We start from the raw sequence: 25,394 nt of genomic DNA, 5'->3' as shown, positions 1-25,394 counted from the left end.
AGATGCATCCTTAAATCATCTGATCTATGAAAACCTCCAATACTGTGGTTCTTTCCTCCCTCTGTTCACCTCCTCCCCTACACTCAATAGCTGTGAAACAGTCTTAATTTTGAACAGTATGCAAACACTCCAGATACTCTAATAACTTGGAGCATAAACATTTGAAAAACTAAACAGCATCCTTGAGGTACAGGCATCTTCTTTCATTATCAGGAAAGATTTACAGAGGAAAGGAACCATTGCTTGGATGAGGGATCGGCAAAATAAAGACACTGCCATCATTCCTTGGCTAACCGCAGGTTGCGGTGACTCGTGGTCACTTGCGATGGCAGCCACTTGCTCCTTCACCAACCCCACAGCATGTCACTACCTCAGCTGCACTTACAATCAGCCATAGGGTCGCATTCAGCCTCAGATAAGCTTCCCAATTTACAGCAGAGCTTCCAAAAACCAGTTGTGCCAAGACTAGCAAGAGCATAGCACAAAGCAGAACTCTCTAAACCACCATTTCCTATTGCTCACCGTGATTATCACAGAGCTCCAGCCCAAGTTGAGCTCTGTCCTTGCACAACATACTGAGTACACCAATCGATGTCTGAAGGCAGAGCAGGCATGTTAGGGAGACAGCAGGAGCAGGGGAAGATAACAGAAGAAAAGTAGGTTAAAGAAAGTTACAATCTTTTCAAGAAGCCACTGCAAAAGGATCAAGATTTGGATGGCTAACAAGAATACAACATGGCCAACCAAGAAAGTTATTGCTACCTATCATACCTGCATTTTCCTTCTCAGCTTCCTGTCAAGTCCTGTCTTTTGAAGAACAGGCTCATTAAACATAATTCATTGTCAGCATGACAAGTGTAAAACAACTTCAAATATCTAAGTATAAAAATCCAGGAGAAATGCCAGTAAGACTTCCTCATGAAAACACACCTAGTTTTTAATGTTTTGCTTATTTGTTCATCTGCCCTTATTACTTGTTCTCGATCCTACACAGCTTACTATAAACTAGGATATTCAGGACGGCTTGAAAGCATTCATTACCCATTATCCTATTAAATTCAGTGGCCCCTTTGAAAAATCCAAGCTGTAAACTCTGGTTTTCCTCAAGGAAACCTTTTAGAGGATTTGGAAAGCCACTGAGGTCACCCTTGCTCGCTGTCCCGATTCTAGGCAGAGAGGACAAGGTCTGGTACTGATACGAAAGAAAGCTGAATTACTACAGAGAACGTGCAAATGAGGTGCAAAAGGCTGACCTGTAAAACTGGAACTTTCTAATGTGTATCGTCAGCACCACTCTTCTGAGCACAGTGAACCATGTCAGGGAGACTTAACAAAAGCACCCACCTCTTCTTCTGGAGTGGCTTTTTTTTTCCCCATCCAATTTCCCGAGACCAGCCATAGGGTCAGAAAGCTGCTAATATAGCGCACAAGAAGCAGCAGGAGCCCTCTCTTCTTTTACACAGCTACACCAGTCCTTCTTGAAGAAGTGAACATAGCTTTAATACATCAAAAACTTCAAGAACCTGTATCATGGGAATACAAATATATGTCTCCATTTCAGCTATATCTTTGAGATTAAAGGGTTGAAACCAGCCTGACAAGTGAAGCTCTTCAAAGAGAAGCTATTTTCTCTGATAGCTTTCAGACTTCAGTGTAAACAGATAAATATTAACATACATGTCTCTGCATAATGCAGGTATTTTGTTGCAGCTAGAACAAAAATTGTCCTCGTGCTACCACACTTTTAACCTATGCATATGCTCATTCCTCAGTAAACGAGCTCTCTCCTGCTTCCACCAGATTTCAGCAGGAACTCGTTCTTAGACTCCCTCAGTCATACAAAGAGCTTTACATCTTTAAATGTACTTAACTTGCTCAGACTTCTGGAACACATTCTCATTACTGGGAATCTCTACAGAGCTACTAGTTGCCAATTTTGAAATATCTTGAATTATTGACATCTCTTAGAAACTTTCTGAAAATGAAATTAAACAGCAAAATCAAAAGCTAAAGGCTGTTCACTGGGTTGGATTTGTCTCTGCCCAGACCTTTCCTGCACACTAGGAAGGGATAAAGAGATTACTCCAGTGGTTTTTAGCTGCAGTTGGGTACTGGCTCAGACAGCCTGAACTGAAAGTTTCCTTCCTTGTTTCTCACAGCATGTGCCAGCATTTCTTGATGGGAATGCAAAGATTAATTACAGCTGTACTTGCTCTGAACAAATCCTTATATTCAATACAGTCCTGCAAGATTTAGAGTAGTGCTAATTAGGGCTTAGAACAACAATTCTGTAAAGACAGGCACACTGAGTATTTTTTCTAATTATTTTATGCATAATAAAATTAAAGCTTCTTTCCAGAAGCAGGGTGGCATTTATTCTGAAGAGTTGGGAGCCAAAAGGACTTTTCCAGTCTAAGAACATTAGATTTTGTGTTTCAGTGCTATTGCTGAAGGTAAGACACCAAACTATAACCACTACCACACACACACACACAGAGGCAAGGATGAGTACAGTATTTATTCAGCAAATCTTGCGGGACACCCAGACATTTCTCCAATGGGATCAATGACTAAGAGGTAAAGACAAAAAAAATTCGTTCTTAATAAAATACACATGAGTGAAAAACCTTTCAACCAGGAAAATGGCCATCATTAGGCAATATGCAAATTCTCATAATTAATTTTCAACACGGGAGCTGCATCTACGAAGTTGTTTCTCTCATTCACCTTAACCACACTAAAAATATAGTCAAGATTTACCGGCATCCAAGGGCCAAGAGCAAAAACTCCTACAGGCAGCCTTACAGAGCACCATAAAAATCCAAGGCTTTTTAATCTACCTCCAAGAACCTAAAATTTAAAAAGCAGGACCACACAAAGTCTGAATTTCAACCTTTCGGTACCCACAGACAGCAGGGCATTAATCAATTGTGTTAATACACCGCACATTTTACAGCCTTTAGACATGATTTTTCCGTAAGTTTTTAATCTTTACATAGAAAAAAAAAAAAAAAGGAAAAATTGTAGAGTGCCGGGAATTCACTAACAGAGCACTCGAAGAGCCAGTAGCGCAGCTCTTTTGATTCAGCATCCATCTCAGTTCCCATATGGTAGGCATATCAATTTCTTGTTATCCACTTATTTATTATGTATGATCTGCTCATTACTTTCCAACTTATCCTCCCAATTCCATGCCGGCTACATTTCATCCAGCTGTTGCATTTTGTCATAACCTAAGGCCAGGAGCAATTCATGGCAGGAATCCTTTTATTTTTCCACAGAGCACTTAGTACAGAGGGCTTTAATGCTTGGTTGAGACTTCAGGTAGGTACTGTAACGAACGGCTATTCTCTAATACTTTTCCATTTGCGGTGTTTTGAAAAGGTTGTAATTCACGACCTTTCTGGTTCTTGTTATTTCTTTCCAATAGCAGGAAGTATTTAAGAACAGCTAATAAGTGTTTTACCCATCACACAGCATTCTATAGATGGTTCTGCTTGAGAGAACGGCTTCTATCATTGAGAAAAGATATTGCACAAGTGGATTTTGCTAGAAATCAAAACGATTTACAGTGTAAAATGGCAATGTGTCATTGCAATGTAAAGTTATTTATGACCTTTGATTCTCTAAATGGTTTCATATCCAGCATACTTTAAATCCAAGTTCTTCTCACCTCTGGCTCAGTGGCACTTAAAGCAAAATTGAGATTATCAAGAGAAGCATTCCTTGGTGTAGGTGACAGACAACGTGCTATGAAGGCATCGGCAGCTCTGCCTCCTGCTCCAGCTTAGTCCCGAATTTGAGTCTTGGTGACTGCCAAGACACACTCGCGCTGGCACAGCCAAACGTCAGACTGCTCGAGCAGCTCTGCTGGTGGCAGCAGGCCCATTAACATATCTCATTTGAGCATTTATTTTTAGAATACTGCAAATATAATAGGAGACTGAGCATTTAACTTCTGCAGATGAAAACTGACAAGCTATACAGCACTAGCCAATATCCACAGAATTTTGTGCAAAGGTTTCCAGCTGCTTTTTGCTTTATGTTACCTCTCAATTTTTAATAAAATCCAAACTATAACTCACTAACTCTCACCTCCTTCAACAAAATGCCACTTTTGTTTAAGAGGTCTTACTTGAGACTTTGATCTGAAAAAATTTTTCCTATTTGGTCTGAGAGACAGGATTAGAAGCCAGGGACTCCAACTGCTAATCCTTCCTACTTCAGACCAGCCACGATGCTTTGCAGTATTACACTTACACAAGCAATTCACTTCTTTTGCTGTACAAAGATGAGTCAAACTCTGTAACTTGACCATAAACTTTTGAGGTCTTGGGATTAGGGGACAGAACTTGAACTGAGTGTAACAGCTAATTCAAAACAGGCCTATTTACCATCCACAGCTTCATAATGAACTTTAAAAAAAAATTCATATAACATTGTTAGACAGATGTACTTGACTTTCAGCACTAACACTACGTAATTACAAAATTTCAAGGCTCAGCAATAGCAAACATGAGTTTCTGGTTTGTAGCACTAGTGTTAATCCATTGTTTTTTTAAAAAAAAAAAATTCTGGGTCAGAGTACTATGTCCCATCCAGATCTAGAAAACTTAAAAAAAAAATTTAAAGTCTACATAACTTCCCCAGCAAGAACTTATTCTCACATGAGTTCTGCAAACTAAGGATACCCAAGCAAAGCTCAAAAGTAATTTGGCAAAGAGTTGCCACCTAGTCGCAGTTATGTGCATTAAATGGTAACAAGATTTCCCATGCTGGCCCTTTGAACAGTGAGGCTATTTCCTTTGTACATCTCACCAGCATTGGTCAAGCCCCAATGGATTTCACAGATGAAATATGAGAGTTTCACGCCTCTGGAAAAAAAAAAATCCTCCTTACAGAATATGCAATGTTCATAGTCTCTTGTGCAAGCTTATATTCAAACAGTAGTTTGCAAAAAGCTCATTTTTGTGTTATGGGCAAGTGTGTAAGCTGGAGTTGCTGTGATGCTCGGTATTTCCTCAGGAGGAAGCGCATTAGCAAGTGCATTCTGCCGATACCAGGCACAAGAACTCCTGGCTTTCAGTGCCATGGCATTTATGCTGGAAGAAGAGCAAAATGCTCAAACATGCTTTTAAGGCTAAATCTACTCTGCCTTTGCATCTTAAAGACAAATTATCAGTGGAAACATTTTACTTCAGAATTCAAGAAATCTCTACGAATTCTGATGAAAGAGACCCCAGCGCTGTGTATTTCATTTAACATTCCACTTCCAAAGTCACACACTCCTCCCGTCAAGTCCATACTCTGCTTCCCAGCCTCTCAAATCACAATTCACAAGGTAGTGCCGGTCAAATGCTGCCACATAAGCTCCACATGCGACAGCAGCTGGTATATTGTCTAACTCCTGATCATCCTACATTACTGCCATACCTAGTACTTCTGTACCGAAATAAAGACATTTAAGCAACATTGTGTCCACTCTAAATCAAGAATTGGTGCCAATGATTAGTGCTTCACCTCCACAGCGCTGAAAACACACAGCTGCATAAAGAGGATGCAGTAACAAAGCCATAGTAACGCAAGGAGCAGGCTGTACACTACACAACATTTCCAGCACACTATCTGCTCTGGCAGGCATAATTTAACCACTTCAATTTATTTCAAGTGTCTGCTTAGAGGAAAAAAAAAAAAAAACACCACATAGTTAACTCATAGGGGAGCGACTCGTGTCCTGTTACAAATATCTCCAAAACCTCCATACCCCAAACACCCAGAGAACAGTGAATCGATATAAAAGAAAGAGTCTTTAAAACATTTTCCAGAGTCTTCCCACATCCAAGGTTTCAGAGGCTCTTAGTATTTGAAGTATTACTGGAAGTGTTCCATATAATTCCCTGTGCACAGATCTAAAAATAGCTCTGGACGCAGTAGTAAGTTTTTGTCTATATTTGCAAGCTCCTTACTTTCCTCTCAGGAACCACTACTCCCATTAATGCTGACACTTCTTTTTTGAAGGAGCTATTAAAACATTAGAAATCCAACAGTGCAATGAATATCAATAATAATACGTCAATAATGATGAATCGTTAATATATTCTGTATATTAAGAATAACTGCATTTAAACAGATGCCTTTTGCAGCCTCCTTGGCTGGTCATGCTCTCTTCTGTATGAAGAGGAGCTGGTATCTCTAAGCACAAGTCAGAAGCCACTCTGGCTGCATGTGACTAACTCAGCACAGATGCCTCAACTGCAAATAGGCTTTGGAGTTCAGAGTAAACAGCCCCATCAATCCTGGAGAGATGAGAATACGACTTGTACCACAGGAGAAGTTCAGGAGCTCTTGAAATACATAGTTACAGGCTGGAAAGACTTGGTATTTTGAAGGGAAGCAGTAAGAATACTACAAACAAATCTACTGCTTTGACTAAGAGTACTTAGTAAGGAGACTTAAAAACAAACAAACAAAAACATTGTGCACATTTAAAAAAACCTGATGAAACAATGTCAATTCTGCTTTAAGAATTGATGAAGCCAGATGATGGCCTTTGCAGATCCGCTCCTTGTCATTAGTGCACAATATTTATCCGTTCTGACCATGACAAAAAGTATCAGTTTCTTGCCTGATGAGCCTTATTTGTCCCATCCTTACCCACAACAACATGAAGCATCCCAAGTTGCAAGAAGTCAAAGTAGTAGTTACCCTTGCTTCAGATTTTGTTCGTTCTGGACAGATTAAACCAGAAGTGAACGGTTTCTAACATTCTCCCAGTAAAGACCCGGGAGAAAACAACCACCACCCACAAACAAAACCAAACCAAAAAATACAAACAAAAACCACCAAAACCAACCCCCAACAAAACAGAAACCACCCGACCAAAGCAACTCCTACCTTGGCCTCAGTCTCAATGGTTTATGACATAAAAGGAAACATCATTTACGGGTGCAAAAAAGCTTGCAGATACACGCACCTGAACTCCCAAATATACCAAAATACTTGTTACTAGGCTCAAATTGGAGAAGCTTCCATCTTTGCAGCTAAACCCTAATTGAAGTCCCAAGGTCCCTTCTCCAAGGAAGCCGAAATAGAATTTGTCTCCACCTGCTGGCAATGAAGAATTAACATCCAGTTGCCCAAATTACCACCGGCAACCTCAAAAGAACAAATGTTACAGGATGCTGAGACATTTGATAAATGTATTCCTTTCTAACATACAGACAGAAAATGGGGTAGGATAATGAGGGCAAGGGAGAAGAGAGAAGAATCACATCCTGATTACAAAGGAATTCCTATTCTAGTTGTTAAAAAAACGAGGACAGAGACATGACAATGTAACCAAACATACAATGAAGCTTTTGTCCCCAAACTACTTGGCTTGCATACAAGGAACAGAGGAACTTGGGTCGGTGGGGACAGGCTGGGGCGGGGGAAAGCGAGAGGCTGATGTCTGTGAAAAGAAATTTCAATTGGTTAGTCTGCTTTAAGAAAGACGGTGAAGAAAAAAAAAAAAAGAAAAAAAAGCACCCTGCCACTGCAGAATCCGCCCACTCACTTCTGAAATGCTCTAAGACCCAGACAGGGATCTACAGCCAGCACTTCCAGGCACTGAATATGAAGCAGAAAACACTCAAATGCCCAGAGGCGGCTTCTGTGGTCCCAAAGAAGCAGCTTTCAGACTGTCCAGGGTTCTGGTCAGAGCCATTTTCTTTCAACAAGTTTGCTATGCCCAGGCAGTCAGTAAGCTCAGCATTACAGACCAGAGGAAGCCACCTGTATGCTGCAATTTTCAGCTCTAGTTAGCAAACTAACATGTTTTACTTTTTATTTTTAAACAAAGTCACATAACTTCCTGGAGAAACACGGAGTTCAAAAGTAGACCAATAGAATCCTGAGACTTAGAAGCCAAAATAGTAACAATAATTTTAAAAAGCTGGTGTTCAGTTAACTGTAAGACCAGAGTGAAGAAAATGCAAGTGCTGAGCAAGGTCGTAATTTCAAACATCGTCCAGAACCACTCAGAAAGATCATAGTAACGTAAAGCTTCAAATTTTGGTGGTGATTTTAACACGACTATAAAGATAATAAATTCAGTTCAGACCAAATACATTCCATTTAATAGCTCACTTATACTAAATAAGAAAGGGAGTGCTGATGCAGAGTTTTTCTTTAGCCTTAGTTAAAATCAGTTCAGAAAAGATTTGTTTTCTCAGAGTCCACTATATCCGGCTTCTATTTATTTACATGAGTCTATATCCAGCAAGGGTTTAAAATAAACGAAGGTATGGGTTTATACACATCATAGGCAAGTTTAAATAAGGCATCTCCTTAAACCACCTGCTTTCTTTGAAAATTTATGCAGGTTTGGGGGTGGTTTTTTGTCAGTTTGTTTAAAAAAAAAAAAATTGTACCGCTGCTAATCTCTGTATACTCAGGGAATCAGATTTCTGAACCTAGAAGCAAGTTACTAAGGTCTTAGTAATTTATTTAGTGATCAATCCAGAAGTAGCATCTGTATCCTTGAGAACAATCTATTACATTTTAAGAAAATGACGCAAAGTGCTTTTTATTTACAATTGAGATACTTTATAATCTCCTGGTGATGCAGCCTGCACAGTAAAATAATAGCATGCAGGATTTTCGAGCTGGCAGTGCCACAGATGCCTGCAGCAGGATGACACACCATTTCTGTAGCACACTGTATCGTTGCACTATTGACAAGATCCCAGTACTGGTGCCTGCAGCGGTTCCGGTTGCCCCAGTAACATTAAACAGGTTATATGAACGCCATCCAAAAAGATGCATGATAGAACCATACCATGACATGGAAGATGACAGCTTATTAAATGATCGCTTGCATGCCTGTACGCTTGGGTTTTGTGGGGCTCTTTTATTTTTTGGTATTTCCTGTTTAATCCTGCTCTCAAAACCAGAGAATGCAGAGGTAGGCCTACTACTCTTGGAATGCTATTTATTCAACAAACTGGACTTGTTTTTTCCAGTTTGATGCAATTTTATTGCTAATCAGTACAGGAATGAACCTCCCACGTGATCCCAACCTGAATCTCCCCCTAAAAACAAAACCCATTCTTGATCATAGCATTTCCCAGAGGAAAAAAAAAAATCATAACAGGCTGCTGATGCAATTATTGCTTATTATACTGGATTCTCTTAGTAGTTGTCTCATGTTAAATTCAAGCTCCCTGTGGCACGAACCATTCTTCTGTTCCACATTTGAACAATACTTAAAACAGCAAAGTCTTAGTCTGTGTCTACAGACACTACAAATTACGGAACAATTAATCTTCTTCCCTCCCCCAAACATCCTCCCCCCATCCCCAATGCTGTAACATGGAAATTGTTCCATTTTTAGCCTAAGGAAATTAGGATTATACAATCATCCTGTGACAATTTTACCTAGTCATTTTATTTAGTTTTTAGCCATTTACCAGTCTCAAGATACTCCAGAGGTAAACTTCAAAAATATAAGACTCAAATAGGCATCTTATTAGTGGAGACAGATGAGTACCTAAGGACTGCAACATGAGTTTATCTACACTATTAGACAACAGAGAACCCAGGCAGAGGAGCAGCACGAGGAAACAAACTATGAGAATTTCACTGCTGAATTTCTCTAGTTTTTCTATAGATATATCAAGTTCCATTGTAAGAGTCTAAGGGAGACTATACAAAGCCATGTTTCTAACAGCTACTTAATTCCTCTAATTGATAACATTGATAAATTTGAAATTCTTCATGCCTGGAAATGTTAACTGTCTTTTTTTTTTTTTTTTTTTTTTAAGAAAAGCTGAGTGAAATCTGGGGACAGAACATCCAAAACAAAGAATTCTACCTGTAGATTAAAGCATAATTAATGTAAAAGTCATAAAGATACTTTTATTAGATATCATCCCATACCATCTTCCAAGAACCAGTAACAGTGGCGCTAAGTTGCATGGATCAGTACAGTATTTCACTGAAGAGAGAAGAGAAAGAAAGAAAGAAAAAAAGCATCTCCATCTTGTACATAGCAAGAAAAAGGAGTGGATTATGAACAGCTGTCAGAAACATATTCCATACCAGAAGTGCAGCTATTTTGGCACAAGAGCATGAAAACCTAGTAACAAGAAAGCAAGGAAGATAGCACATTTTTAAGCTCACTGTCATCTTTCGGGTTCTTATCCAAGTTTCACTTGCAGACGTCAGGATGAAAAGAAACAGTCAAATAGCAGCAGCCGGAATGGGTGTTGCATTCACTTGAAAAGATCTGCATGCAGGAATAGTTTGCCAGTATCAATATAGTGCAAGCTGGCAGGACTGGAAAATTACAAATTAAGTGTGCCTTCATCAGTGACCCACTATGAACAGACCTACTGAGCTGCTGAAATATTTTTAGTGCAACCAATTCCTGCCTTTTTTGGTTCCTCTTGCTCTTCCAGTTTATCCAGTCGTGCACTTTTCCACTCCCTCTTACTGCCATGTAGTTTTTCAAGTTTGGCTCCAATTACCACTTGTTTTTGCTGCTGAAGTGCTCAGATTTACACTATTACTACAAACAGCTCATACGGTGGCTAAATCTTGCACGTAGCAAGCAATCTTTCAACTGAGAGATTTACGCAGCAGGGAAATGTTTTCCTCCCCCCCGTGCAGATGGACGTACTCACCAGCTGATACTCGCTCCGGCGGCTGAAAGCTTCCTTGATTCCCGAATCTCTCCACAGCGCGCCCAGTGCAGGTACGTACAGCTGGAAGGTGGCAGGTTCCACAGGCATCCCAGCTTTGTTTTCAAAAGCCATCAAAAACATTCCATGCTTCTCGTTCTCCGTGTACTGCCAAGGGATCCCCAGTTTGTCCCGTGCATCAACCAGAACCCTGCAGCCCTAAAGAATGATTCAGATAAGAAAGTCAGTGATAAGAAGATTAAAGTGTAAAAGAAGAACTCAGAGGTACTTGAAGCATTTTCTTTTTGACACTCTTCTGGTGAGACTGAACTCAGGAGAGAATCATAAACATTGTTTATTGCAACATTGCCAACACAAATACTATAGAGTTTGCTTATGTAAGCAACTTAGCCACAATATACTTCTCCAGGTGGAAAGAAGTACTAGCACCAACAGCTAGTTGCAACAAGCAATACTACCAACAGATAAAAATAATAAACAGCAAACTTGTAAGAAAAGTGGGAAGTAATGTATGATCCGCATAGCTGTAGTTTTAAAAGTAATACTGTGCCTGAAACTGTATTCTTCTTTTTCTTTGCATTTGGGTTTTAGATATCAAAAAAATATACTAGCTTTCTCAAGCATTGGATCAGAAGAACATTAAAAAATATTGTTGAAAGAACATTTGTTATATTCTGGCGAAGCGAAGTATACTGCACATCCAAAATTGAGGACACTTTGTAACCTCCAGTGCTGTATGCATCCACCAACTAGTTAAACATAGGTAAAAAAGACAGCAGTGGCAATAGCAAACTAGCAATACCCAAAAAGCACGTTGCTGTAAAGCACAATTTTGATGTAATCTACTTGGAGGCTACAAAACACAGCACAATGTAAGAAAACGCAGCTATCCAGCCTTATAGACTTTTCAAAAATTTGCTGTAAATGAGTGTTTTCTGTTGAGACAATCATCCAAACGGTGAGCTCCAGCAGGAAAGCCCAGCAGCAAGAGGACTGAAGACATCACACAGATTTCAAGGAAGTGGGCTCAGTAAAGCAGGTGCGATTTTCCGTCAGCATCAGCTCACTTTTTGAACTTGCGACACGTCTGCTAAGAAGTCATGAAAGGTAAGTTTTGATACTCTAATTCTGGGAAAAAAAAATCTGGAAGGAAATTGATCTCGTTCTCAAGTTTAACTCAGGATTACCGAGACTGCTTAATTTTACATTTTGCTATTTTTATGGAAACTTAATTTTATTTTCATGGCAACAAGCCAAACACATGAGGTTAAGTAACTTCGAAACCTCAGTCTTGAATCTAACTACACCTATACTAAATAGCTTCAGGTGGCCAACAGTTATTTCTCAATAGTGAGCATCATTTTAATAATGGATAGATCTCTTAATGGTGGCTTAGCATCTCAAATACCACCTAATTCACAAATGAAATCTCTGGGTTATATTAAACTACTTATTCTGTTGATCTTTTGGTTTTACAGTTTATTAAAATCAATTTTTAAAAAAAGGAGTTCTGTTGCCACAGCTATTCACATGAACCACCACATTATTGGATGGATTTTTTTTCATACATTAAGCTATCGAGAATGCATGTATGTTTTCTTAGCACTTGAACCTTTCACCTCCCTAGTCCTTTAACAGCACCACACAAGAAGAACAGTAACTTTACCAATGGAAATTAAGATTGGAGAGGGAAGTGAGAAGCACCTTCGTGTGTCAGAATAGGAACTCAAAGCAAAGCATTGCCATTGTCACTATGCAACTGTGTTCCTGAAGTGCAGTTTCCCCAAAATGTAAATATTTACGAGACTCCAGTGATAGTTACTTTCTTTTTATAATGTAGAAACTACATCTCCACAATACCATGAGAAGACTAAAACTGAATATATTTACAAACTGCTGCTTTAAATGCCAGACATAACTAATTAGTAACTCTGCCATACAGACCAAAAGCTGTCTCTCATGAGCTGGTTACAGAGTTTTATCCTTTTATTAACAGAAGCCTTTAGATCTGCTTTATTTGAATGGTGTTAACAAATGTAAGCATGAGGAAAAGGAACAGAAGGTTCTCTCTCTGAATTGCAGATGCCTGCACTATGTAGACACTTGCAAACCCATCACTTGCACAGAACATCCCAGCTGCGATTCAAAGGCAGCGTCAGCTCCCCCTGCTCCTAGTTGAGAACCTGCTTTTTTCCAAAGCATCATAACGGAGGCTGGACACCACTGTTTCTAGGTATTTAAAGCCAGACTTGTTTCTGTTCAGTGAGAAGCAGCGTTTATGAAAAGAAATGGTTAATCTGTGCTCCCAGCCCACACAGCCAGCTCTGACCTTTCACCTGCTTCAGCTCCAGCTCTGCAACCATCTCAGCTCCAGCTTTTCTATCTCACAGCTCTGGGGCTGGTTTAACCCTTACGCATCTCACAGCTACTGTGGTCTTCAGAGCAGCTGTGGGATGAAGAAGCACCAGGACCTCGGTCTGGGTGCATTTCCCTCACTGTCGCTCTGCCTTTCCCTGCTCCCACTGGAGACACGAAGGATCTCGAGAGACTGTTGCTAAGGAAAGTTTCATCCTTTGTTTTGAGAAAACCACAGAATAGAGTTTCAATCAAGGGCATAGAGGCTGCTGCAGTCCAAGAACAGTCACTTATGTGCTGGCTGCTGCTCCTTGGAAATGCAGGTTTGAATCTCCTGGGGAAAGAGAGGGGACAGAACCGAGACATCAGAGACCCCGTGTGAGTGCATTAACTACCATGAGGTCACCCATGGGGATCGTGTAGCATCAATACCTTCCTCCAACTGTTTTAGAGAGAGAAACGGTTGCCACCAAAGCAGATACAGCATCCCAACCAGGACAAAGTGTCAGATTCAGATGTAGAGACATCAGCATTAGCACTGACAAAAAAGACATGTATAGGCACACATAGTTCAATTTTAAACACTGAAAGAGGAATATAAAAAATAGGAAATGGGTTAGCAGCAATGCTGTCCTATGCATATCCACAGGAACAGCACCTCTCAAAATCAGAAGTTTTAGAACCCACTGGCTTTGAGCTATACACCTAAAACACATCAGGAGTAAAAGCTTTACATAATGAGTAAAATAGCCAATGTTTCTTCCCCTTAGCTCTCAGCAGTTAAAAGTACTTGTGACTCAGCAAGATCCACAGTGACGTGAATCTAAACTTAACATTTCTTCATCTTCACAAAACAGTTCTATAAATGCTACAAGCAGATGTCAGAAAGATGAGGAAAACCAGAAAAAAAATTGCCAAATTTAGATCCCATGTATTGCTATTCTCGCATTTCAGAGTTACCGGTAACACTATTTATTTTCGGTCACAATGAGCGTTTGATAATCCTTGTCCCATTAATCTGCAGTACAAGTTACCACAGGAAAGGTCTCCTCTTTCTGGAAACACAAACAGAACACTTTCCATAGCTCTTTCCTCCAAAAAGACCATCATGGGAGATGGCCAGAGAGTCACTTCTATGTGTAGGTAAAACTGCTTGAAAGTTTATATGTACTGTTGATGCCCAGAGGTAACGATTTCATTTAGAAGATTAAATTCATAGAATTTCCACTTATTATAGAATGAACAGAATAGTTGAGTATATTTAATAATAAAGTATATTTATCAAAACTGAACTTGGACTCAGATAAGACAAATAACAAAAAACCCCCTAAAAAGTCTTATTACATGTACGACGTTCCCTCCCGAGCTCTAACAACGAAGGTAACACCAGACTATGTTCATTGCAGTGCTTATTGCACAGAAAACCTTCCCAACACTGCCATGATAGTTCTGATTTTCTTTGACTACAGAAAAATGTCAACCCACTCTTTCATTCAGAAGACTGAATACTGTTTGCTACAATTCCCTTTTCAAATTTAGAATATGGAAAAAAAATTGTGGCAATAACTTTTGATATTAAATAAACTTCTGCACAGTTCAACTGATCTAAAGCTTTTGTGCTGCAGTCAAAGCAGGACACAGAATAAACACAGGTGGAAAGAACTAAAATTCACAGATAAGGATAGTGTCAAGTATCAGAAAATGGCAAAAAAAGCAGCATACTGGAAGCACCAGTTAGGGAGGAAAAATAGGACATGCTCTGTTTCATTTCTTCCCAAATAGTTTTTAACATGTTCAAGTCACTGTATAAATCCCTGGCATGGAGACGGGGTAGAACCAGAAAAGGTGCAATGACGGTGTGACACATGATCCAATTCAGAGTGTCCTATACAGAAGGACGCAATAAACAGACAGAAATCCACAGCTTTGAAAAAAAAGACATCCAAGGCACGATATATCAGAAATCTACAGAAATTATGAACTGCTTACAAGATAGGAAAAAGATTATACTTTCCCCGCCCCTTGCTAGACAAGCAGTAGTGGTTCAGCAATACAGTTATTGAACAGAAGGTGAAACTAAAAGAAGAGTTTTTCCTGTACAACCCCCAGTAGGGCAAACTCATTTACGTAGGATGCTGGCCAAAAGTATAAATGGACTCAAAAAGCAGTCAAGACAAATTGATGGAAGAAAAGTCCAAAAAGGACTATTCGATTACATTCCAGATGCAACTCCTGGCTCAAGAACTTTCCAAAACCAAGGGCTGCCAATAACTGGAGGAGTATACCGAAGTATCATATTGCCTGTTCCTGTACCCATTTTTTGGCTGATTTTTTTCATGTCAGAGACAAAGCACCAGATCCTTGGCCTGACAGAGCACAGCTGTTCGGCACTAAGCAGAATGTTTGCTACTCACCAGCAGCATGAAGCTTTCATGAGCATTTGCACAGATGCTCATCATTAGGACCGGCTTATATTTTTTTTCTCCTTTACTTTTGAAAGTGTTCTAGCTCTGCAAAAAATCAGGTTGTCTTGTATTTTTAATTAATTTATTTATTTATTTTGTGGGAATTATTAGAAAGGTTATTGCCAGCTATGTCACTTGAAGGCAATGATGCTTGCCAACACATGAGAAGAAGCGTCACAGTATTTAAAGGGGAGCTTGATTTAAGAATATCTACACCGATAGCTCACAGCATTCACGTTATAAATTATTAAGTACTTGAAGGATTTGTTATCTTTAAAAATCTCATATTTTTTTGTCAGGTGGACCAAAACAGAGGCTGAGTGAACATACCATAGACCCTTGTGCCAGTGGAACAGCACGAAGTGAAGCAGCTTTACGAAGGCAGGTACAGCTGGAGCAGCAGTTTTAACTGTACCAAAAAACCACAACAGCTCCATGATCACTGATGCCAATACAAGAGAGAGAAAGCTGAATCACACAGCCATAGATGGGACTGGACTTTTCAGCGGCAATGCTCTTATTGGCAAGTAAAGTAAGATGATAAAATGTAACCTACATGTATTTTTAGAAAATCTATCTTAACCTTCTAAAAAAAGACATTTTCAAATACAATTTTTAAAAGTAAAGTTGTCAGTGTTTGCAAATATAGTCACGTGCACTTTTTTTAAATTGCCATCTGGAATACCAGGAAGAAGGTGACCTACTACTAGCAAAGTAAGAGCAAGACAATCAGATTTTTACAGCACGCTATCGTAAAAACATTAACAGTGTTTTTATTTGATCTATGTCCTTGGAATGTTACAGCCAAGGTCCCAATGTCATTAAGGATGAGGTTTCATATTACAGACCAATCAGTCTAACAACTGATTACCATCAAAAGGGGCATCTTTCCTGGCAGTGAAGTTCCACCCTCTCCTGTCTGATGGGTTTGTCATTTGTCTGACCCCACAAGCCAATCCAGTGAGCAACCACCACCAAAACCAAACTCATTTATATAAAAAGTGGCTTCCACTGCCTATATTAGTTTGCTGTGAGACAGACACAAGGGTAGGGGTGGGAGCAGCACCAGCTAGCCCAGTTAGACAACAAAAAAGCTCAACAGCTCTGCACATATTTTCACCATTCACATACTCCAGTACCACCCAGGTGAGAGCAAGGTAAACAGCAAAGATGACCTACCTTCCAGCCCAACATACAAATAAAAACCAGGAACAAAGGGGAAGTGTCATTTACCTAGTCCACAGGAACACAAACATTAAGAAACATTTGGATTAGCCACTGAACCTCTGAATTGGGAGCAGCAGTCGTGTCTGCTTGTCTGGAAACTCTGAAAAGAGTCCTTGTCTTTGACTGAATCCAGCAAAAATGACGATAAATGCAGCAGAAGAAAAATACTCTCCCTGCAAGTTTTACTTGCAACTAGGCACAAAGTAGAGAGATGATGACCTCAGAGGTGACGACTGGTGCAGGACCTGAGAAAAAGTTCCCAGTTGGTTCTTTCGGAACTACATTACTGGGTTTCTCCTTTTCCCGAGACCATCGCACTAATATCTAGTTCGTAATTAGTTCACGCTTTCAATGGAGCGGAAGCAGCATCTGCAGTTCCAAAAGTATCCCCGTCAGCTTTTGCAAGACCCCACGGCGCTGCCCTCAAACATACTGCCACGGTACCCAGCAGATGTGCTAGACTGAAGGGAAAGGCCTTCAATGCTCGGATAAAACCAGTTCTTCACCCCCATGAAGGTGAAAAAAGACCCAGGCAAGTGAAGGAAACTCATTTGGAAGCTCTACAGCCTCCAATTCCTTCTAGATTTCTCTCTTGTTATAATTCATATTGAACTTACTTTTTCAAACAATGTGTATGAGTTTGCCATCACTCCAAAGTTTTCTTGTAAACACTCTTAGTAGCACAATTTGCTAATTTCTTTGCCAATACTGTTTCCAAGTTAACTATAAAAATATATGTATACTCAACTAACTGAATATAATGTAAGCTCCCAAATTTAGTCACTCAAGTGACTAAACTTTAGTCTGGAAAACATCAAAGTATGTGTCTACAGTCTCCAGGGACTAAGTCATGTTCTGCAATACTAATGACTACATCACAAGAGCATTGTAAGCTCTATTTTGGAACAAAAATGAATATTTATCATTTATTTTTGACCACTACTTCTCTTCCACTACCCACCCTGATGAAGACAGATTGCTCTATCACAGCCCAACCAAGAGACACCTGATATGCAAAGAGACCACCAGAGGTGACAGAATTTATATTTAAGACAGAAAATACATCAACTGGTAGTTAGTAAGAGCTTCATTGATTAAATGAACCTGCAAAAGAAAGACCAACAAGACTCATTTTTATTAATTTTCCACATAATTTTGTGAATATTATTTTTCCTTTTAAATTAACCACTAAACAGTAAAAGCACAAAGCAAAGATAATCAGATTTAAATATCAGTTCTATCGTGGAACTTTAGCACTCGTGTGTTAAATTTAATGGAAAAGCTTCTAATTAGCCACAGTTCCTACAGAGTATTCTCCTTATCATTCCTTTCAAAAGAAGCTGTCCCAGTGGGAATGAGATTGACACTGGCCTGCAACAAACTACTCAAGTACAGCAAGATCTCAACTTGGGAAAAACATACTGGGTGTCACTATCATCGCCTCCTAACAGGTTAGCAAATTCATTTGCATGTAAACCCAAGTAAATGTGTCAATTCAAAGAGTAACTAGAGTTCATATAACAGAAAGGTTTATTCCCCCTGCCCTTCTAGGCTATTAGAAGAAATATGTTTGCATTATAAATGACTAAGCAATTGGGGCACTTAAACAGCATCTCCCAACTAAATTGAGGAATATTTTTCCCATTTCCCAGAGTTTGTATCTGTACCAGACTGAAATCTGCAAGTTGCAAGTGAGTGTTCTTGTTCTGTTTTTCAATGACAACTACACAACTACCTTATAGTCAGAGACCATAAAAAAAACATAAGCCCATTCAAGGTATACAGAGTACATGCAACAATAAAGCAGAAGCAGGCTAGGTTTAGTATTGGTTGCAGAAGTCCAAAGTTCTTCTTAAAATGGACTTCAGCACAGGCTACTCATTCTGCACACTTTACTGTCACTCATATTCAAGCTGTTGAGGAGAAATGTTCTCGGGTATGCCCACCTGTATTGCAACTGCTCTCAAAAGTCCTAAAGATATATCCTCAGGGTGTTTTCATGCTCAAAATCTTCGGTTGTTGTCTCCCCACTCAGAGACAGAAATGAAGTTACACACCATTTCCTGAGCAGTTCCTTCCGTCACAATTCCAGGCTTTTCAATTCCTTAGTCAATCATCACAATTCAGGCCACAGACAACAAAACTACACTCATGGATGTACTGAAACCTTGAGCTGGCTTTTTCATTTTCAATATGGAAACTAACATTACAAAAAAACAACAGATTATACTTCAGGCTTTTAAAAGCTGAATTTTTTCTCCCTTCAGATTGAAATCTCCCAAACAAGCTGGCGCAAGTACCACTCCAGTGCTTGTAGATTACTTTAACTATTTTCCATGCAGCTAAACCAGGTTTTTTTTCAAACAGCATGATATTCTCATACTTGAAAGAAACAAAAAAAACATTTAGACAAGGAACCTCAGAGCCATGATTCATTAACTGTTATCAAAGCAAGGGAGTAGAGTAGCAAGGCCGACCCGTCTGTTTTGGAAGGTATCAAAAGATCACTCCTTCGGCTGCAGTTGGAAGGCATCAAAACACCCATGTAACGCTACTAGCCATTTCTTAGATTTGCAACTTAAGATACTCATACGTTTCCCAGATTACTCTGTATATCCAAGAGTCACCTTAAAATTCAGGCTGCAGCAGCTGGCCCTGTCCTCTCCGCTTTCCTTTTTCACGTGGGTGTGCTGAAGTCCTGAAGCCTGTGTACTCATCCCAGAACATTAACACTGCTGCTTTTCACTTCAATCATCAAAAAGTTCCAGAAAGTTACTTTGAAAACTTAGCCTCGATTAACAAGCAAAACCCTAGTTAACCGATGACTATTTACCTAAAACCAAAGCAAAACTAATGTATTTGAAGACCATCCCACAAATGCCAGAAAAAGCTAGCAAGGCCCTGAGCCATCACCTGTACTAAATGGAAAAGTAAATTCTGTATCATAGATTTATTTCATTTCAGCATTTTGTTTCTAACTAGGGTTTCCCAAAGTGGGGGATGAGAAACAGAACAGGATAAGGAAAAAACTCAGCAATAAGAAGATATCAGAAAAGCAAGAAGCTGAAAACTCAAAGTGGAAGCTGACACTAATGTCAAACCATACTTAGCACCGTTATTTTCGAAGAGGTTTCAGGTTCTGCTCTCTGAATCAGTTCCTTCATTCTTTGTACGCTGTACAGACTCCCTAAATACTACTGCAATAAGCACTTTAGAATTATTAAGTGCTATTGAGAGACTAGTAACCCTCCTCCTTCAGAAAGAAGTTTAGTCATGGTTGGAGAACGAAAATTGACCATTTAATCCCAGAGATTTACACTGCATTTCTAACTCAGATCTCAGTGCTATACAAGCTTAACAGAACCATTGTTTGACCATGCCAAGAACTGTGTGGAAAAAGGGGCTAAGGTTGCTGCAGCTGTACTTCATAACATCAAACAGATTTATGCGCTATTCAACAGGATCATTTTCATTTCACAATGTACATGTATTATAAAAATTCGTCTTATATCCTTTCTTGTAAGTTAGATACATGGTGATCTCTGCTCCATCTAGTCTTAATGGCTGATCATTCTAGCCTGAACTTCCTGAAAAAGTGAGAACATCATGTAGTCTAAACACTTTATTATAGAAAGAAGGGCAATCAGGTTCACTTGACAATTTCCGTCGTCAAAGCAGCAAAACAAGTTTACTTGAAACACTTTACGGTCTTCTGCAGAACCAAGTTTACTACAAGAAAGTATAACACAATTACCCTAAAATAAGTGCACTGGCAAGACTACTCTGTTTTGAAAGCCCTGTAATTCTGTCTTGATATTTGATTTCTTCCTGACGATTATGGTAGAACATCAAGGTGCTATCAGGTTTCTTTCAGATGAGCAAAAAGAACATCCACGGCTTTCTCCCCACGCTCCAGTCTCAGACCTCCTTCCCACCAGAAAACTCATTTAGTTTCCTTTGTTTGCCCTCCCTCCTTCTGCATACTCTTTCCATAGCGACCAATCCCAGGCCATTCCCCAAAACCTACGGATGAAGAGTAAATTCTATTCTTCCATGCAAGAGCCATCTCTTATCCAGAGAAATAAGAGAAGGAAGAGCCTGACAGATGCTGGCCACGCACCTAGAAGGGCAGCCTAACCTTAGGCTCCAAAATCACAAACTGCAAGGCCAAAAGGGTCACTTTAAAAATACTTTCAAATTTTAATTTGATGATTAAGAGGCTTAAAAAGGTGTCCAGCTGACAACAGTCCAAGGAGTGTTGTTAACTACCACTCTTGAAATCAGTACACCTGACTGCAACCTTGGGGATCCGGATTCTACTCTTGGTTCTGCAAATTTGCCCAAAGCCATCCAGCAGACAAGTGCTTCAAGTGCGTAACTCAGCCTCCACTACTACAAGATGGAGACACTTACTTTCCTTTCCAAATCATATTAAATTCTACTGCTGAAAGCTCTATACCTTCTGCATACATAAAATATTACAATATTTTACCATAACTAGTATTGCTTAGGCAACTTAAAAAGGAAGAAATCTTAGATTTTTTTTTTTTTTCATTTTCACAAATTGCCTCCTTAAAAGCCTCTGCTATGACTTCAAATCAGTACAGTAACAAGGCTCCTTATTTCCAGGTGTATAGATAAAAACTCCTAACACTCTCTTTGCTTACATAACTTCAATGAAGGAGAAACTTCTGAGCTTTAACTTCACTGCAGTTAACAACCTCCTGAAATACACGCACACACTCCTGGAAACGGACTAAAAAAAAGGGAAAAGAAACTTAGTCAACAATTTTCCTGTTCACTAACAGATGCAAAAGTCCTTCATGCAATAGTAGCATTCTTAAAAAAAAAGTCATTACGTGCATGTACTTAAAGGCATATTAAGCTTCTATTACAAACAAATCTGAAAATTCAGAAGTAACTCTCGTTATCTTTAACTTGCACAGTTCCCTTTTCCTTTTATTTTCTATGAAATCTCACAGAGCCCCAAAAATCCATGCCCACATAAGAATGGAGACAGCCTAACAGAAAAACACAGGCAGGAAAGTAGCAGTTCTTTTACAGAGAGATTATGATGATGAAGAGAGATACATTCTTACATGCGCTTTTTATGCGTCCTCAGGGATTTTCTGAAATACAATCACTTCTACCTGCACAGGGCATCAAAGCTTGTTTCCCAGAAAGAAACAGTATTTGTCAAGGCTGATTTTCCTTAATTCTCTGTAGACCAAAGGCTCTACCCGCAGACTTTATCAGTAGCCGCTATATTCTCCAGTCAATAGAGAAATATACTACCAACACTATGAAGTCTGCACATGCACTGAACAAAAGCTTTTGTGCAAAGGTACCAAAACAAAGTTATTTCCATTTCAGAGCTCTGCTTGATAACAGCCCACCCTATCGAACTCTAAGGGCCCAGACTCCTCTGTTTCTAAAGATGTACCAAGTAATAACCACTCGGAGCCACACCACCTACGCTGGGACACATTCCTTGTCCCGTCTCAGGATATACAGACTCAGGACACTTAGTAGAGGCACAGAAATTCCTCATTTCTTCAAATTTTGAAGTTTCTCCAATTCTGACTTAGAAGATGCTCTCATAATGTTTTTTCCAGAGCACAAGCCACACCTATATCCTCTTTCCCCTGCGTTTCCACGAAGCTTTTCTCAATCCCCTTTGCAGGGAAGTTTCCTTTGGGCCTTTTTCATCGAGGCCTTCTGACGGATGATGCTGGAAACCCAGAGCCTCGCCTCCCACAGCCCGCCAGGCAGTGGCACAAAAGGTACACGCCTTCCCAAACACCTGCACCGCAGAAACCCCCTGCCCCGCGCATAGGGCGCATCCCAGAGCCGCGGCGGGGGAGCCCGGAGTGGGGAGCAGCCGCCGCCCCGACCGAGCTCACGTCCTTTTCCGACAGCAATGCTGGGCACGGCCCAAACTCCCCAAACTGTGTCGGCGCCGGCCTTCACCCCCGACCGCTCCGGGCGAAGGCGGCTGGAGCCGCCGTTCCCCTCCCCGGCCCAGGCCCCCTCACCTTGAGGATGTTCTCGTAGATGGTGGCCCGGAACTCCAGCAGCGCCTTCTGGTCGAACTCGCGGCCGTGGATGATCCGCATTTGCTTGAGGAAGGTGGACTTGCCGCTCTCGCCGGCGCCCAGCAGCAGGATCTTGACCAGGCGGCGCACGGCCCGTCTCTCCCGGGCCAGCATCGCGTCGATCTCCCGGCTCCGCCGCCGCGCCTCCCGCTCCGCATCGCGGCTCCGCTCCTTGCCCTCCCGCCGGGACTGCTCCCCAGCGCGGCCCGTGGCCTCGGCCGGCAGCAGGCAGCGGCTCAGGGTGCGCACCACGCCGGACATGGCGGCTGCGGGACGGCAGGAGCGCTCACAACGCCGCCGAGACCCCAGCCAGCTCCGCCAGCATCGGGCGGAGGCCACCGAGACGCTGGGACCCGGGAGGAGGAGCAGCAGCCGCAGCCGGGGGCTAAGAGCCGGGACCGCCCATTCCCCTTCTCCCGGCTCGGCTGGACGACGCTGCGGAGGGAGGGGAGGCGGGTGCGGCCCGGGGAGGCCGGCCGGCGGGAGGGGTGGCGGCGGCGGGGCGCGGCCCGCAGGCCCTGCCCGGGGAAGGGGGCACCGCCGCCCCGCTCCTCTCCGAGCGGTGAGGGGGCGCCGCAGGGTTGGAGAGCGGCGGAAAGATACCCCGAGCCCCTCGGCCCGGGTTCAGCCAGCGACCGCCTCCGGTCCCGCTGAGGCGCGGCGGGGCGGGGGACGGCGGAGCCCCCGGCCCCTTCAGTCAGGGAGCGCCGCCGCCGCCTGCGGAGGGAGGTGCCCGCCTAGTCCCCCGTCCCGCTGGCGCTGAGCCTCATTGGGCGGCAGGAGTGCCGGTCAACGCCTCCCTCTCCCAATTGGAGAAGCCGACGTATGGGGCGGGGCTAGGCCGACGACAGGGCTCAAGGAACGGGAGGGACAGAGCGGGGGCGGGGACGTGGGCGGAGCTTCCCCGCGGGAGGCGGAGCACGCACCAATCAGAGGCGAGAGGGCGGGCCCCTGAGCGACACGATCTCGTAGGGGGCGGGGCCTGAGCCTCGTTGTGGGAGAGGGCGGGTCCGCCGCGGGGGTGACGTCAGGCCGCGCCCCGCGCCGTTGGCGGGCGGGCGCGCTGGGGCCGCCCGCGGTACCGGGGGCCTGGTGTCGGTGATGGTGACGTGCCGGGGAAACCGAACAGCGGGGGAGCACTTCGCGCTGGAGCGATTCAGCGGCGTCATGCAGTGACGTATAGAAACGCGTCATCGCTGACGCCATCAGAGTACCCGCAGTCAGGGCGCTTCAGCATCCGCTGTGTCTTCCTCGGCCTGTTTTTAAACCCATTCGGAGACTCGGCTCTGCTGGCCCGGGACCCGCTCCCGAGCGGTCTGGGGGGAGAGGCCGCGGCCGGTGCTGGAGCTCGCTGCTGCGTGCAGGGGTTTCGTGCACGGCATTTAATTTCTTGGTTGTTGTCAGGTGTAATTCCTTGTAAAGCATATTGAAACCAGCTAGTGCTGGGCTGATGATGAGGCGGGGATTAAAGTATCAAAGTACACAGCTGAAAGAAAATCCCCTTGGTCTCCTGATTAGGTACTGGAGGAAAAAAAAGAAAAAAACCCCACATTTTGGGAAGCAGCTGGTATGTGATCACCTAGGAGTGGCTGGGATCCCAGACCGTGTGTCTGCAAAATGAAACCATAAAAGACAGACATATGTCCTCAGTTCTACAAGATTATGTGGTCTTTTCTGTATTACTTCTTTTGTCTGTGCCTCCAGTTATTTATGCCATAAACATCTAATCCAGTTTAAGCTTCAGACAGCTTATCCCCTCCCGGGCCTGTACCAAACACTGCGGTGAGTGACACAAACAGCTGAGGGAAACCACTAAAAATGATTGGTACATCATAGAAAGTTAAGCTTGTTAAGAAACTGTTAGATGTCCCTAAGGATTGAGAAGTCCCAGATTTAGGACAAAAGCAAAACCTTTCACAGAAGAGAATCCCGTGTGAGCATTAATTGCACTGAGATGCTGTTGTCAGCAGGTCCCTAAATAGCGAATCTTTTTTCTCCTTAGCGTGAAGAGACTCTTAGAAACACCTTTAGGTACTGCACGACTCAGGAGGAGAACAGCACAACACTTGGTCATGACCCACTCACTACAGCACAGAACCTCTCTTGAGAAAATTATTTTCTTTTCCAGGATCTGATTTGATTGTAGTTTGAGATTCAGCAGCAGCTCATTGCTCATATAAATATTGCTGTAATTCAGCAGTTTCCCCACGTGATGTCATCGTTGCCCCATAAGAAGCCGGTCAGAGATGAAGACGAACAACTGAACCCTGAACCCCTCATCCTCTGTGGGCCTGATTTTCAGAGCAGCTGAGCACTCAGGACTCCCGCTGGAATCCGCAGATGCTAAACTGCCTGCAAATCAGACCCGATGTAACTGTGAAGTGCCCAGATTGGTATATTCTGATTAGCTCAGTTATCCTGCCTCACTAGTTCTGTCTGTGCCCTACTTGAGGTCCTCTTCAGACTTCTGAGGTTCTAAGGGGTTTTGGCAGAGAATTCAAACAACGACGAAGTCCAACTCCTGCAATAGGGCCGCTTCATCTGTGAGAGTGAAATTATGGTATACAATC

The 25,394-nt window shown here is 42.0% G+C and overlaps 1 protein-coding gene across 2 annotated transcripts in view; it reads right to left on the bottom strand.

The window, feature by feature from the left end:
- GNA12 (G protein subunit alpha 12) overlaps nucleotides 1-23,531 on the bottom strand; it is a 42,740-nt gene extending 19,209 nt beyond the window's left edge. For both annotated transcript variants that reach the window (XM_065644566.1, XM_065644567.1), the window contains exons 1-2: nucleotides 22,765-23,531; nucleotides 10,665-10,880 (exon numbers count right to left, since the gene is read on the bottom strand). In XM_065644566.1, coding sequence (XP_065500638.1) covers nucleotides 10,665-10,880; nucleotides 22,765-23,085 — 537 coding nt within the window. In that variant the 5' untranslated portion in view covers nucleotides 23,086-23,531. The remainder of the gene's footprint in view (nucleotides 1-10,664; nucleotides 10,881-22,764) is intronic.
- Nucleotides 23,532-25,394: the final 1,863 nt, after the last annotated feature.

The sequence above is a fragment of the Caloenas nicobarica genome, chromosome 14, assembly GCF_036013445.1.
Source record: "Caloenas nicobarica isolate bCalNic1 chromosome 14, bCalNic1.hap1, whole genome shotgun sequence".
Classification (NCBI taxonomy): Eukaryota; Metazoa; Chordata; class Aves; order Columbiformes; family Columbidae; genus Caloenas; species Caloenas nicobarica.
The sequence above is the reverse complement of the archived record's forward strand: the minus strand, read 5'-3'. Positions and strand labels throughout refer to the sequence as shown.